Source organism: Schistocerca cancellata, chromosome 5, assembly GCF_023864275.1.
Source record: "Schistocerca cancellata isolate TAMUIC-IGC-003103 chromosome 5, iqSchCanc2.1, whole genome shotgun sequence".
Taxonomy (NCBI): Eukaryota; Metazoa; Arthropoda; class Insecta; order Orthoptera; family Acrididae; genus Schistocerca; species Schistocerca cancellata.
Window position 1 is genome coordinate 109,961,503 of NC_064630.1, and position 15,905 is coordinate 109,977,407.

General features: G+C 42.2%; 1 protein-coding gene across 1 annotated transcript in view; it reads right to left on the minus strand.

Annotated features, from left to right (window-relative positions):
- Positions 1-15,905, minus strand: part of LOC126188386 (nephrin-like) — a 1,033,277-nt gene that overhangs the window by 113,813 nt on the left and 903,559 nt on the right. Inside the window, exon 10 of the mRNA XM_049929986.1 lies at positions 7,745-8,038. Within this exon, the coding sequence (XP_049785943.1) occupies positions 7,745-8,038 (294 nt within the window). The remainder of the gene's footprint in view (positions 1-7,744; positions 8,039-15,905) is intronic.

Sequence of the window (15,905 nt, forward strand, 5' to 3'; positions counted from 1 at the left end):
GCGGTGGTATGCGCAGTTTAAAGCTTCTGGATGCCTCTGTAAGGGGAAATCAGCAGTGAGCGAAGAAACGGTTGAACGCGAGCGGGCAAGTTTCACGCGTAGCCCGCGGAAGTCGACGAATAAAGCAAGCAGGGAGCTAAACGTACCACAGCCGACGGTTTGGAAAATCTTACGGAAAAGGCTAAAGCAGAAGCCTTACCGTTTACAATTGCTACAAGCCCTGACACCCGATGACAAAGTCAAACGCTTTGAATTTTCGGCGCGGTTGCAACAGCTCATGGAAGAGGTTGCGTTCGGTGCGAAACTTGTTTTCAGTGATGAAGCAACATTTTTTCTTAATGGTGAAGTGAACAGACACAATGAGCGAATCTGGGCGGTAGAGAATCCTCACGCATTCGTACAGCAAATTCGCAATTCACCAAAAGTTAACGTGTTTTGTGCAATCTCACGGTTTAAAGTTTACGGCCCGTTTTTCTTCTGCGAAAAAAAACGTTACAGGACACGTGTATCTGTACATGCTGGAAAATTGGCTCATGCCACAACTGGAGACTGACAGCGCCGACTTCATCTTACAACAGGATGGTGCTCCACCGCACTTCCATCATGATGTTCGGCATTTCTTAAACCGGAGATTGGAAAACCGATGGATCGGTCGTGGTGGAGATCATGATCAGCAATTCATGTCATGGCCTCCACGCTCTCCCGACTTAACCCCATGCGATTTCTTTCTGTGGGGTTATGTGAAAGATTCAGTGTTTAAACCTCCTCTACCAAGAAACGTGCCAGAACTGCGAGCTCGCATCAACGATACTTTCGAACTCATTGATGGGGACATGCTGCGCCGAGTGTGGGAGGAACTTGATTATCGGCTTGATGTCTGCCGAATCACTAAAGGGGCACATATCGAACATTTGTGAATGCCTAAAAAAACTTTTTGAGTTTTTGTATGTGTGTGCAAAGCATTGTGAAAATATCTAAAAAAAATGGTTCAAATGGCTCTGAGCACTATGGGACTTAACATCAATGGTCATCAGTCCCCTAGAACTTAGAACTACTTAAACCTAACTAACCTAAGGACAGCACACAACACCCAGCCATCACGAGGCAGAGAAAATCCCTGACCCCGCCGGGAATCGAACCCGGGAACCCGGGCGTGGGAAGCGAGAACGCTACCGCACGACCACGAGAGGCGGGCAAAATATCTCAAATAATGAAGTTATTGTAGAGCTGTGAAATCGCTTCAATCGTTTGTAATAACCCTGTACATCGTAAAACCACATTTATTTGCTGTACCAAGTGTTCTACCTCCCGTGCTCCTCGTAGCTTCCTACATTCGGCCTACCCTCAGTTTTCAGTAGCAGACCCACGTGCAGCCTTCCAGGTGGGATACAAAACATTGTTTATTCGTGGGGAGGGCAGACGGATCTCAAACTTTACTATCAAATCTTTGCACATGAAAGAAAAGGATGCACCTGTACCGTAACAATCATCTTACCCAAATGTATTCCTTTTTGCCAACCTTGTGATTGATTTCTACAGGCAGGTTAAAATTTTTAAGAAAAAATTCAAAATCTTCTCGATTTGCTATAGACTAATAGAGAAATCGCTGCGAGGGGAGACTGCATATAAATACATTCTTCAATTATGCATCGTTTCGTTGCACCTGCTTTCACAGAAATGACCAAATACGCGTCGTTCACAGCGAAGTTGATACTAGAAAGAACGATCTTTCCCAATTTAAAAGAACTGTGTTTCCCGTTATGGGTTCTGAAAAATCCGTGTGCTGCAAGGCAGTAAGTTTCGTACAACGCGCGTTGTGCTCTACGAACCCGTATTTCGGTGGCCTGTACGACAAATTCCATTTCTAATTCTGTCGTAGCACAGCAAGCGATGGCGAGTAACACAATTATGTAATCTATTGTGTAAAAAACGAAATACACGTTTGTAGTAAGTTTTATTACTGAAATTTCTGGGGCAAAAATTATTTTTCAGTAGTTTCGCTTAACATGTACTACCTAATGATTTTTCTACGATGACAATGAAAAACAAAGAGTAAACAGGCGGGATCTGAATACTTACCACCAATATTGTGGCTGTGAACTTCAGCCCCTGCGCTACGCTCGCTCGGTCGAGACAATGTTAAAATTACAGGTATAGGAGAGTACGCATAAAACTTCTACATTGATTTTGCCTTGAACCAGTCGCCATCGCATGAAAACTGCTAGTTAGGTACTAAGGACACGTTCCTCTACAAAATACCTAAGACCCATCAAATTCATTGGTTGTCAGATCTGATTGTCCTCGTGTAAGCTACAGCTCACGATCTCTGCGCGAGATTTTGGAATATCCTCCCGCCCTCTTACGCCACTGGTTTTATCGAGGAATTGCAAACTGTGAAAATGACATTTTTGTACGTTTGACTCCACAATTGTGTGTATCAGCATATAATTAACAATTAAATCAACTGGTTCCTCGATCCTTCCTACTATGAGACTGCTACGGCTGTAAGCGTTCAAAGTTGCCTGCGAAACAGCCACTTCCTCTTTCAGTTATGGTATTTAAATCGCTACCCGGTTTTGCTAAAGTAATGCAAAGATGGCATTCCGTGCCAGTAACCGAATGTGGACAGTTTGGTCATCTTGTATAATCTTTGAAGTTTACGGAAAGTCGCTGGTTTCCAGGTCAGGTAGTCAAACATATCGCTACCCGCCGACCGAGGAACTCTGGTTGGAGGTTTTAGTAAGGCTGTCACCTGCTGGTCGGTTCAAATGGTTCAAATGGCTCTGAGCACTATGGGACTTAACATCTATGCTCATCAGTCCCCTAGAACTTAGAACTACTTAAACCTAACTAACCTAAGGACAGCACACAACACCCAGCCATCACGAGGCAGAGAAAATCCCTGACCCCGCCGGGAATCGAACCCGGGAACCCGGGCATGGGAAGCGAGAACGCTACCGCACGACCACGAGATGCGGGCCCTGCTGGTCGGCGTGCAGGTGGGACGTATTGGGTTGAATGCACCAGGTCGACGTGTTCTGCTGCTTGGTGAGATAGCTTACGACATGTGGGTTATCAGCAAACGTTGCTTGTACGCAAAGTTATTTCGTTACGCATTCGTGATGGGCTTATATCTTGATATTACATTTCCACTGACTTACGTAGCCACGTTGCTATGAATGCCGCGTGTGGGATTATGCTCCACGTTCTTTACTACACTCATGTTCATAAATTAAGGATAATTGCAGAATGTGGTGCCACACGACGTGCCACTACACAAATTTGGGGCTAATAGCATAGGCACATAGGCAACACACACGACACAGATCTGTAAGTCCTCGGTATTGGTGATAAGTTGTGAAACATCGTCCCGAAACACATGTCCTATGAAACGCCACTGTTTCCAGCGCATGTACCCTAACATCAGTATGTGATATAATCGCCATGCAAACGTATATAGGCCGCACAACAGATTTGCATACTCTGGATCAGGTGGTCGAGGAGCTGCTGGGGTATAGCCTTGCATTCTTGCACCAGTGCCTGTCGGAGATCCTTAAGTGTCGTTGGGGTTTGAAGACGTGCAGCGAAACGTCGACCGAGATCATCTCAGACGCCGTCGATGGGGTTTAGGTCTGGAGAACAGGCAGGCCACTCCATTCACCTGATATCTTCTGTTTCAAGGTACTCCTCCACGATGGCAGCTCCATGCGGCGGTGCGTTATCATCCATCAGGAGGAAGGTGGGACCCACTGCACCCCTGAAAAGGCGGACATACTGGTGCGAAGTAACGTCCTTATACACCTGACCTGTTACAATTCCTCTGTCAAAGACATGCAGGGGTGTACGTGCACCAATCATAATCCCACCCAATTACACCTCCATAGAGGTCCCTTTGAAGGACATTAAGGGGTTGGTATCTGGTTCCTGGTTCACGAGAGATGAAGATCCGGCGACAATCACTTTTCAGACTATACCTGGACACTTCCGTGAACATAACCTGGGACCAATGTTCCAATGACCATGTACTGTGTTTTTGACACCAGGCTTTACGGGCTCTCCTGTGTCCAGGAGTCAGTGGAATTCACCTTGCAGATCTCCGGGCGAATAAACCACGTCTTTTTAGTCGTCTGTAGACTGTGTGTCTGGGGACAACTGTTCCAGTGGCCGCGGTATGGTCCCGAGCAAGGCTACCTGCATTACTCCGTGGCTGTCTGCGGTCACTGATGGTGAGATATCGGTCTTCTTGTGGTGTTATACACTGTGGACATCCTGACCTGTAGCTCCTGGACTCGTTTCCTGTCTGCTGGAATCGTTGCCATTGTCTGGAGATCACAATTTGTGACACACGGAGGGCCCATGCTACGACCTGCTGTGTTTGACCAGCCTCCAGTCGCCCTAGTATTCTACCCCTCATAACATCATTATGTATTGTTTCAGCCATTTTCAACACACAATCACCATTTGCAAGTCTGAAAACGTCTGCACACTTACTCGCTGCACCGTAGTCTGACATGCACCAACATACCTCTGCGTATGTGGACTGCTGCCAGCGCCACCGTGCGACGACCGCAGGTCAAATGCACCGCATGGTCATACCCTGAGGTGATTTAAACTCGTTAACCGCCCACCGGGGCGTTGTTTCACCGTGTATCAGCATTATCCTTAATTTATGAGCATGAGTGTAGTACCATGTTTTATGAGATCAGCAGCCAAAGAGGACTGGTACAGAATACGAATCTAGTCATGTAAATCTTAGAACAGTCGAATCAATCTTTCTTCTACTCAGCTTACCTAATTAAATGTTTGTGTCGTGTATTGAACTTCCACTCGTATAATATAGTGTTTGTATATATGGTTTACCTACCACGTGTTTATTGCTGCTAAGCAACTGTATGACGTGGAACTTAAATATTCTCCCTATTTTCAACATCCATAATGATTTACTTGGTATTTAACTATTCTGTTATAATTTTCATTCTGTCGCCTCTACACGATTGTGTGAAGCAAATCACAACGTTTGCCTCTCGTAACTGACTCATTTGGTGATTTTCCACTAATGCTTCATATCACTGATAGCCTTCTCTATTCAAAGTATTACGTAATCCTGCTCTGTCTTTCATAGAAGGAGAAAATTTAGGAACACAAGAGGATATTCGGCGAATAAACTGGCCTATCAGCTATTCCGTCTTAAATCCCATCGAACACGTGTCGGAAGTGGAAGTGGTGATTAGACGTATTGCAAAATGGTTCAAATGGCTCTGAGCACTATGAGACTTAACTTCTGAGGTCATCAGTCCCCTAGAACTTTGAACTACTTAAACCTAACTAACCTCACACACATCCATTCCCGAGGCAGGGTTCGAACCTGCGACCGTAGCGGTCGCGCGGTTCCAGACTGAAGCGCCTAGAACCGTTCGGCCACCCCGGCCGGCTAGACGTATTGCAGTACGCCCACACGCCCCAGCGACCATCGAGTTATTGTCAGCCGCGATGGTGCAGCAATGCAGCGCTCTGCCACAACGCCTAGGCAAGCTTGAGGCCAGCGTTGGAGCGCATTTCAGAGTTTGCATTGCCATCCGTGATGACTCCACGCACTATTGAGAAGCATGTCTTGCCTTTTGTAACGTCGGGGGGACCGACATGGTTCGCGGCGATTTCAGTACAATTACGCAGCAGATTTTGTAATCAGAGCAGCCAAACCCTGGATACATCATACTCAAAACATAAGACCGCTTTAGCTGTAATCATTTTAGTTCCATTATCAGTTGCAGTAAAATTAAATTATGTTTCTCTTTTCTCAATCGCAACATGACTTAATTTAATGGCACATGCTGATGCTGCTGAAATGTAAAGATAACACCGCTTTCATTCTAACTCATTTCTTTAAAGGCACAACTGGTTTCGCATCATTGTAGTTGCACCATCAGATGCAATAAAACCAAACCGAGCGAGGTTGCTCAGTGTTTAGCACACTGGACTCGCATTCGTGAGGAAGACGGTTAAAAACCAGCGTCCGGCCATTCTGATTCAGGTTTTCCGCGATTTGACTAAATCGCTTGAGGCAAAAGCCAGGATGGTTCCCTTGAAGAGACACAGCCGACTTCCTTCCCCATCATCCCCTAATCCGACGGGATGATGGCCCTCCCTCGAGATCAACGAACTAACCAATAAAACCATGTTATGTTCCTCTTTTCTCAGACGCAAAATTACTTAATTTTAGATCTCCTGGTACGGCTGCTAAAATTCTACGAAACCGATCCTGCATCTAAATAAAATACTTACAGCAAAAGCGGTCTTATCTTTTCAGAATTTCGTGTAATTATTGTCTTTGAATATAAGTGTCATTTCTGTTCCCCTCATTGTGTATTTTATTTCAGTTACCATCTGCTCTACAATGCAGTATTTCTTTCTACACTGAAGCGCCAAAGAAACTGGTATAGGCATGAGTATTCCAATACAGAGATATGTAAACACGCAGAATATGGCGCTGCGGTCGGTAACGCCTAAATAAGACAACAAGTGTCTGGCGCAGTTGTTAGATCGGTTACTGCTGCTACAGTGGCAGGTTATCAAGATTTAAGTGTGTCTCAACGTGGTGTTATTGACGGCGCACGACCTACGGGACACCGCATCTCCGATGTAGTAATGAAGTGAGGATTTTTCCGTGTGACCACTTCACGAGTGTACAGTGAATATCAGGAATCCGGTACAACATCAAATCTCCGACACAGCTGTGGCCGGAAAAGGCCCCGTAGGAACGGGCCCAACGGGGACTGAAGGCAATTGTTCGACGTGACAGAAGGGCAATCCTTCCGCAAATTGCCACAGATTTCAGTGTTGGGCCATCAACAAATGTCAGCTTGCTAATCGTTCAACGAAACATCATCGATATTGGCTTTCGGAGCCGAAGGCCCACTATTGTACCCTTGATGACTGCGCAACACAAAAGTTTTACACCTCGCCTGGGTCCGTCAACACCGACACTTGACTGTTGATGACTGGAAATATGTTGCTGGTCGAACGGGTCTCTTTTCATATTTCATCGGTGGGTTGGACGTCTACGGATATGGAGACAACCTTATGAATACATGAAACCTGCATGTCAGCAGCTATTCAGGCTGATGAAGGATCTGCAATGATGTGAGGTGTGTGCAGTTTGAGTGATATGGGACCCCTGATACGTCTAGAAACGAGTCTCACAGGTGACACTTACGTAAGCATCCTGTCTTATCACCTGCATACATTTATGACCATTGTGCATCCCGAAGACCTTGGGCAATTCCAGCAGGACAATGCGACATCCCAGATGTCCAGAATTGGTACAGAGTGGCCCCAGGACCACTCTTCTCAGTTTAATCAACTCCACTCGCAATCAACCTACCCAGTTATGAACATTATTGAGCATATCTGGGATGTCGTGCAACGAGCAGAGGTTTCCAGCCCCACGTACTCTTACGGATTTATGGCCGAATGGTGTCCATTCCCTCCAGCACTACTCCAGGCATTAGTCTAATCCATGCCACGTCTTGTTGTGACCCCGTCTGCATGCTAGCGGGGGCCCTACACGATAGTAAGCAGGTGTACCAGTTTCTTTGGCTCTTCTGTTTATTTTTGGTCCAATTTATATCGATCTGTGTTACTTGGCAGTGACGCAAGATGCGCATGTTACTTTCTTTTTTTAGGTATTGCCCACCAGGTGTCTTGGAGAGGCGCGGGCAGCACCAGCGGGCAACCTGCTACTCACCGGCGGCGACGATGTGGAAGACGCAGGGCGAGCGCTGGCGGCCCACGCGGTTGCGCGCCCAGCAGAGCAGCGTCCCGTAGTCGAGCTCCGTGACGGGCGTGTACGTGACGTAGCTGACCGAGCCGGCCAGCGAGATGCGCGACGGCGCCACGTCCTGGCTGTCCGCAGAGTTGTTGAAGGCCCACTGGAAGGACACGTCTGCCGGGTTCGCCTCCACCTCGCACGAGATGTTGGCGCGCTCGTTCTTGGCCACGCCGATCACGCGGCTCTGGTTCGGCTTGCACGTGGGCGCGTCTGCGAACAGATCGCAGGCGGCAGGCGTGAGCAAGTGGCTGACCACTCGAATATCTGCCGACACATCTGTCGCCGCAGCAGTTGTCAGCAAGCGGTTCTGCACATACTATTTGTAAAAGTGCCAATGACGGGGTGCCATTGACTAATCAAATGCATACTGAGGGGAACAATTAAATAAATTACAATATACTCAGGTATGGAACTGCTAGTAAAATTGATTGTTACTCCAACTTGCCGCCTTAGCTGTTTTATTGTAGTCGCTCACAGACTAGTATAATGGGTCTCGTACCATGTGGGTACATCCTCAGGCGTATCTCTGCCTAACAAAAAATATACAAAACTTTACAAGAACATTAAGTATTCTTAACACAAAAATTAAAATCATGGCATGTAAATTAATAACAAAAGGCATGAGCCGTTATCATAAAATTACTTAGAAGATCCAAAGTCCCATGTTATCTAAATGGCTTAATGCGTGTTCCACGGTGTAATGAGGAGCACTACTGACGCAGCCATCAACAGAAGTCATACTTAATAAAGCCTAAATAGAGTGTTCCGTTCAGTATCTTTAATTATTTTAGTTGTGGAGGCCCTACTTATACGATAGTTTGTAATAAAATATAGTTTTATTTCTCTGCTGATGATACAGTGATTTGTGCCTTCTGTGACACTAGTTTCAGCATAGTCATCACGGATGGTTTTTTTTGGCAGTGGTATTTTTTTTATTTGAGAGGTTGGGGTCAAGGGTAACATCCAAAGTATTTTGATGTCACCCTTCACCGCACTTTTTCATATAAAAAATATCTTGAAAATACCGCTGCCAAGGTAAAAACTCTTTAAGAATATTATTCAAAAATTAGTGTGGAATGACAAGGGGAGCTTCAGCAGATACCTTGCTCACATCATCCATTGCGCTGGACTTCTCAGCAGTCGAGTGCTGTGCCCCGGTGTGGCTAAACAGCTGCCACCCCAACTAGATCATCGAGGTACATTTGAACCACACTAGGCGGTTAATGACTGGGACAATCCGACCAACACCCATTTTCTGACTACCTCTGTTGGGCAAGATCTGTACACCCGCAATCCGTAGAGGCGTGGCATTGCTGAGCAAATGCCGCAAGCTACAGGAGAAGCCGGTATTACCCACACAGGAAGACATACCAGGACTACGACGAAACCGACTCCGTTCAAGATGCCCACCGTTACGTCAAACTGAACAGCTGGATGCCACTAACTTAGAAGTGAGAGACACGTTGGATTAGAACTCCCCACTTACCGAAAATTCTCAAGATATTGAGTAACCCGAAAGTATAGCTTTGATACTAATGGCACAGTAAACTGTATGTCAGATTGAACAGATCTCGCAGCGGGCAAGGTCGATCCGCAGATTCACTCTACAAATGGGATGTTACAGAGTCTCCGGTTTGTAACTGTGGGGCTCCGAACCAGTCAAGCACGTTAGAGATGAATGTCCCTTGCATTATTATCAGGGGAATTGGAGCGACCTTATGAAAGCTGATGATACAGATCTAACATGGATTAGGAGCTTAGATACTGACATTTAGAAAATTTTATACGTAGCTTTGTCTTTCCGTGTTCTTGCTATATACATATAACAATGTTATATACCTTTATTTTTACACTGCATGTAAGCCATACCTATGAATAAAAAATACATGAGTGCATTTGTTTCTGCTAGATAACAAACATCGCTCTACAAAGAATAAATATCAGTACAAACCCAATAGGATCTGTTTGTAGGCGTTTATGTCAACCTTGAAAAATGACCTCCTGATGGAAGCAAACGAAATGACTTTTGATTTTTGGGGAAAATATATCAGTGCAAAATATCTAGTAAATCGATTCCACATCACACAAGAGTGACTACTAGTGAATATGTAAGACCTCACCAAGAGGTGTTATTTAGAAATTTTTTTGGTTGAACAAACTATTTCCATTTCCTATAGATGTGTGTTATTACCTATTCCCATTAAAGAGTAGCTCTGGCACTTTACAAAATCCGTTGTTTCGTCATGCAATGCCTAAATGAAATTGAATTGAACATTAATACAGCTATCCCTTTCTCCCACAGCCAGATCTACGCAAACACCCTGACTGAAAGCTTATATAGGCCCTAAATAGTATCCCGCTAGATTGATATATACAGATGGTTCGAAGAACCCAGCTGTGATATGCTGTGCATAATTCGATAGTGTGTCGCTGTGGGCACCAGCAACCATCCCTCTACCTGAACTCATAACATATCTTGGGAGGACTCAGTTAACGCAAAACGACTCTAGGAGAAGAGACTGCGAATAGCGCATTCGTAAATTTTCTAGAGGAAACTCTATTTGCGTCCTCGATCAAAGTGACATATTTAAGAACGAAGATTGTTCTTGGAACGTTGTGGATACACTGTCAAATGAACCAGCAGGTAATCACTTTCTTTCATGGTAGCGATCTGTCTTTCACGTCGCATTTACGAACGTTCCCTATGTTACCCGACGTAACGAAGACTTACAAACGCAATTACTTGACGTTAAACTCCGGGTCAAAGCGGTACTCAAACCCGAGTTCTTGATTTTGTGGGGAATTCTCTTGCATACTGAACTACCCAAGCAAGCCTCATATCTTCATCACTACGTATCTCATCCCCCGAAAGTAACAGAAAAATTATTCAGCAGACCTTCCTGCAGTAGCAAAGATGGGAAAAGAAATCGCTTGAATTGTGATTCGCTTTTGGAGAAGGTGTATCACTCCATACTACAGTGTCGGCTGATACAAATGTTCATGAAACATAAAATACGCTTGCCGATGCTCGCTGATGCATCCTAGCCTTTAAAAGGTAATTTTACATTCACTCATATTAACTAAAATTCTATAAGTGGGAGTTGTACACAGTTTCATAGTTTTGTATTGTGATTGTTTAGATGACTTCATTTTCAGGCATTTTTAAGTAAATCCTCGTTGTGAAAGGAGTTATTAGGAGTGAATTACTAACAGTGTCTTCTCTTTATACCGGTGCAAAAAAGGACATAAGCTTCCGTCTGCCCTTATTTAAAGTGTGTGCTTCGTTAAGTATCAGGAAAGAACTTTTCTGTACGTCTAACATAAGTTTTCTTCCCAGAGAGTTTTCAGAAAGTCTAATTAACATTAGAGACCCAAGTAGATAGTAGCTTAACGTACTCACATTTTAGAGGAAGTACTCATATACGGAAACTGCAACTGTTAAGTCGAACGAGATCTTAGTTGAAGATTATTTTTCTTTACAATAAAATGTCTAAGTATGAATCTGAAAATGCAGCAAGATACATTCTACAGAAATTTGGGGAACATCTTCATTACAATGTGTAGGAATTATTAGTGTCAAATTTTAATTTGAACAGCGGAATATTTTTTTAGGTGGTACGTATGTTAACAATGCTCAGTCTAAAGGATGAGCCAAAGCGGTAACCAGAGAACAAAATATCCAAGCAGTGAAAAACGTGGTATTGGAAGACTGGAAATGAAATTTATATGAAACAAACAGGCATAGAGGCATACAAGAAAGCGTAAAGGGCATTTTCCATGAAGAAATCATTATGACAGAATTTGAAGAGGCTACAGACAAAGGACTGCTGAATGAGACGCGCTTGATGTCCAGATGGCGATACGTGATGCTTTCACTGGCAAATATAACAGAATCTTATCGAACGATCTCTCATATGTGGAGGCTGTCAGTGGTATCGATTTTAGTATCCAGATATTCATGCATGTCAGGGACCAAAATTGAGGGTAACAAAGTAAGTGAAAAAAATGTTGAACTCCATTTCATAATGATTCTTGACAAAGGAGGATAAAGATGCTCGGCCCCACTCTACTTCCCGTGCCACGGCAAAATGAGAAACACATATGTTAGTGTGAGTGAGGAACAGCTATAATCTCCAAACTAAAAGGAGGCTCCATGGCCCAGTGTGATCCTTGTAAGACTGTACACAAATATTGTAGCTGAGTTAGCTCTCATTTTAACCATAATGTACAGCAGGTCAACTAAAAGCAGTTGGTCTACAAAGGAGACCCTTCCTAGAATAATGCGCAAGCGTTAATACAGTCAAGTAAGCTCGGTACAAATGGTTTGTTTGATTTACAAGGTGAAGCACGTCTCGGGAAAGTTGAATAACTGGAATCGGCAGATACTTGAGGATGGATACAGATAATAGAGGAGAAGTCTACTGATAAGAACAGATTAATTAGATATCACACAGATGCATTTAATGAAGTAAAAAAAATTGTGCCAATGTTCTCATAAGTGCAGAATGACTTCTTAATTTTAATTAGAACTTCGTATTTTGGGCCCAATCGTGAATATTGTCAGTATCATGCGAAATACATAAATAACTGAGCCTTAACTTTTACTTAGTTTTCTATTACTGGTGCCGAAAAATCAAACTCGCTATTCGTGATGATTTATTTACAGTAATTTAAATTTAAATTAATAAGACATAGTGAGTTTTAGGCAAAGCAATGATTCTGCAAGTTTTCAGGACCCTTTTTGCAGCGAGGAACTACATAATTATGTAGCAAGAAAATACAGAAATTTCGCCCTATTTACGAGATATGACCCTCTTTCTGACAGACATTTACATTATCTAATTACTTGTTTGACTAGGAAAAGTTATGTGTCAGTGAAGATATTATAGGAAGTGAGGTTCCATTTCTGGAGAACTTATAATTATAAATTAATAATTATTAATTTAATATTAATAAATTAATTAAATTAAAATTGTATCAAATTATTGTATTACATATTATTATTACATTGTTACATATTATTTTATATTATTATTATATTATATATAGATGTATTATTATATGTTATTATTATTACATATTATTATACATACACTATTATATATTATTATATGATATAAAATTACATTAAATAATTGAATTAAATTAATTATTAATTATTAAATATTAATAATTTAATGATGTAATGTATTATAATTATATAATTTAGTCCTTATCCATGATCTTGGCCTACTTGCTTCAGTACCGATTCGTTTTCCTATTCTCGTGCAACTATAAGCATTTCGCCCTTGTGGCTGACACATGTGAATGTACTGATATCCATCACGTAACATAGTCTGATCGAATCGTAACCGTACTTACCACCGTCAGCCCATGACAGAAAGTGCCAACATTCGCACTCACCTGTAATCTCTGGTGCGTTTTCTTTCATGTGATTGTAAAGTCGCTCACTTGATTGGTACACCAACCATGAGACATCATGTGTTACTGGGCTACATTATTCCCCATGCACAATACTCTCGCCAAGTTCATTCATGAAATGTTCACTAAATCACCATAATATTAATCATATGAACGTGATACAGTTTAAAACGTAATAGATTCTAAAATATTTAAGAGAAGTATTGGGAGATTCACTTGTTGTACACCGTGAATCGTTTATGTCGTAACTTAATAACCAAGACCTTCTGGTAACTGCGTGAGTCGCAGCGGTCAGTGCAAACGGAACATGTATGACTCCGGACTACGGCACCTTTTCGTACGATGGAAACAAGGAGTACATGAAGTTGTGCGGAAAACAGGACGATGAACATGTCTGTGTTTTTGTAGCCCATGTAGATATCAGCAACACATCTCTCCTCTCCAGGACATATTGCATTCCAGCGAACACAGTGGCACTCGATACTGAACAAGTGATAATAGAGAATCTCGTATTTCACTATAATTTAACATTTAAACAAAAAGTAATTATTATTGGCGCTGTCCGGAAATGTACACTTTGATATCATCATTAGCGGGAGGTGTTATCCGCAACGTAATTAATACCATGAATATTCACTGACACGTACTCAGATATCCGCATCAAACCAGACTTTCAATACAGATGTGACCTTGCACCGCTGGAAAGTTAGATGCATTACCCCTACGCATAAAATGCGAGACTTATGTTTCAAATTAGCGCACTCACCAAATATGTTCAGTTAGCGTAGCAAAAGACTGTGTTTCTTCCTAACTGTTTTGGTTTCTACGACGCTATGCAAGAGCCCCAGAACTCTTTACTTTTCGATGGAGTATAAGAACCCGCTCATCCAGTCCCACTGAACTGATCGATTATGATGAAACTTATCACAGTGTAAGGGCACAGTCCAAGGTCGTGAAACAGTGGCACAGTAATACGTCCAGACATGAAGATCTTCAGCAAATGCGAACAACCTCGTATGTTTTTCTGTTATGTTATGACACGAGAGCAAAGACTAGTTTTTTTTTTTTGAGATGCGCGAGAGCAGACAGTACGTCACTCCAGCTGTCGTGTGTTCACACTGCGGAAAATGTTTGCTGTCATCGGAGGGGACAGCTTATTATACCCGCTGCTAGTCTCTGACCTCGAGCACTGAGCATTCTAGTTTAGAAGACAGGGATATCTACGTTCTCCGTTTGGGTGTAATATGCTTCCTAGCCAAAGCTGCTTCGCCTCAGTAATCTTCTTTCCCTCCATTCTTTGTAAATCCTATTTTCACAGCGTCCCGCATTGCGAGCATGTGTTGTGTGTATTACATAGAAGCAATTTGTGCAGTGGCAATCAGTGACAAAATATAATGTGCAATAGTGTAATGTCAATCAACAGCTCCACCATTCCACCAGTGATGCAAGTGAAGCAACAATATGATGTAATTGTAAGTGATCAACTGTCATATAAAAGCCTTCCACACTATTTTCGCAACACAGAACTGATGCAAATGTATCTGCATCCGATACAGGCTGTGATATTCATAGTCAACAACAAAGAAGAAAACCAGCAGAAGACATCACTGGCTTCGATTTCTGGAAATACACTGCACCCCCCCTCCCCCCCCCCCAATGCCACACCAGCAGCTACAGTAAATAACAAAGTGTTCTAGATTAATCTAGTTTAAGACTGTTTATTTTTAAGTAACATTTATCTATATATGTATGTATGTATGTACAAACACTTGAAGATGAACAGAACATGTTCAAAACGCATTGCATTATGTTAGATTTAGCATAAAATAAAAAGTTACTTGTAGCAGAAACTTGAAATAAATAATTATCCCACACAGTCACGGTTCACAAACATAGCCATTATGGCTGAAAATAACTATAATAAAGTAATTGGAGATAGAAGAATTTTTTGGAAAGAATAAAAAAACCAGACTTCATGCAATAATTTTGGTTTTGTATTGAATGAATATTTTTTTGGACCAAACAGATTTTATTTTTTATTCACCTAGATCCAGAACTGATTTTCGCATGTCCCTATTCATCTCTCATACCAAATAATAGAAAAAATAATAAGCTTAACACTGATGTTTCTTTTCAGTCCTAATTGTGGAGGGAAGATAAATACCAAGTATCTATTTTTTTTTTGTCTTATAAAAGCATGAGCTAGGCCTTAAACCTAATAATAGATTTAAAGTTAGAGGCAAGTCTTGTAACACATATAATATTGATTTTCTTCTTTTTTAATTATACAATGTTCTTAAAGCGGAAAACTGTTTTACAGTACCTGTTGACATCATGTCAGCAATTTATCATTGAATTATCTAGTCAGATACATTTATAATAAATGAAAATGAATGAACTAGTTAGAGGAAGTATTGTATACAGTAAGCTGCAATTTCAAATTTGGGGAACTGCAGTTATTTGCCTATGTGTAATGTTCTGTCACTATGATGACTATCTTAAACTAGAACGAAATTTTCACTTTGCAGTGAAGTATCTTCTGATATGAAACTTCCTGACATATTAATGTTGTGTACCAGAATGAGATTCGAACCTGAAACCTTTGCCTTTTGTGGGGAGTTGCAATTGCCAGTGAAACGCAAAGGTCCAGAATTAG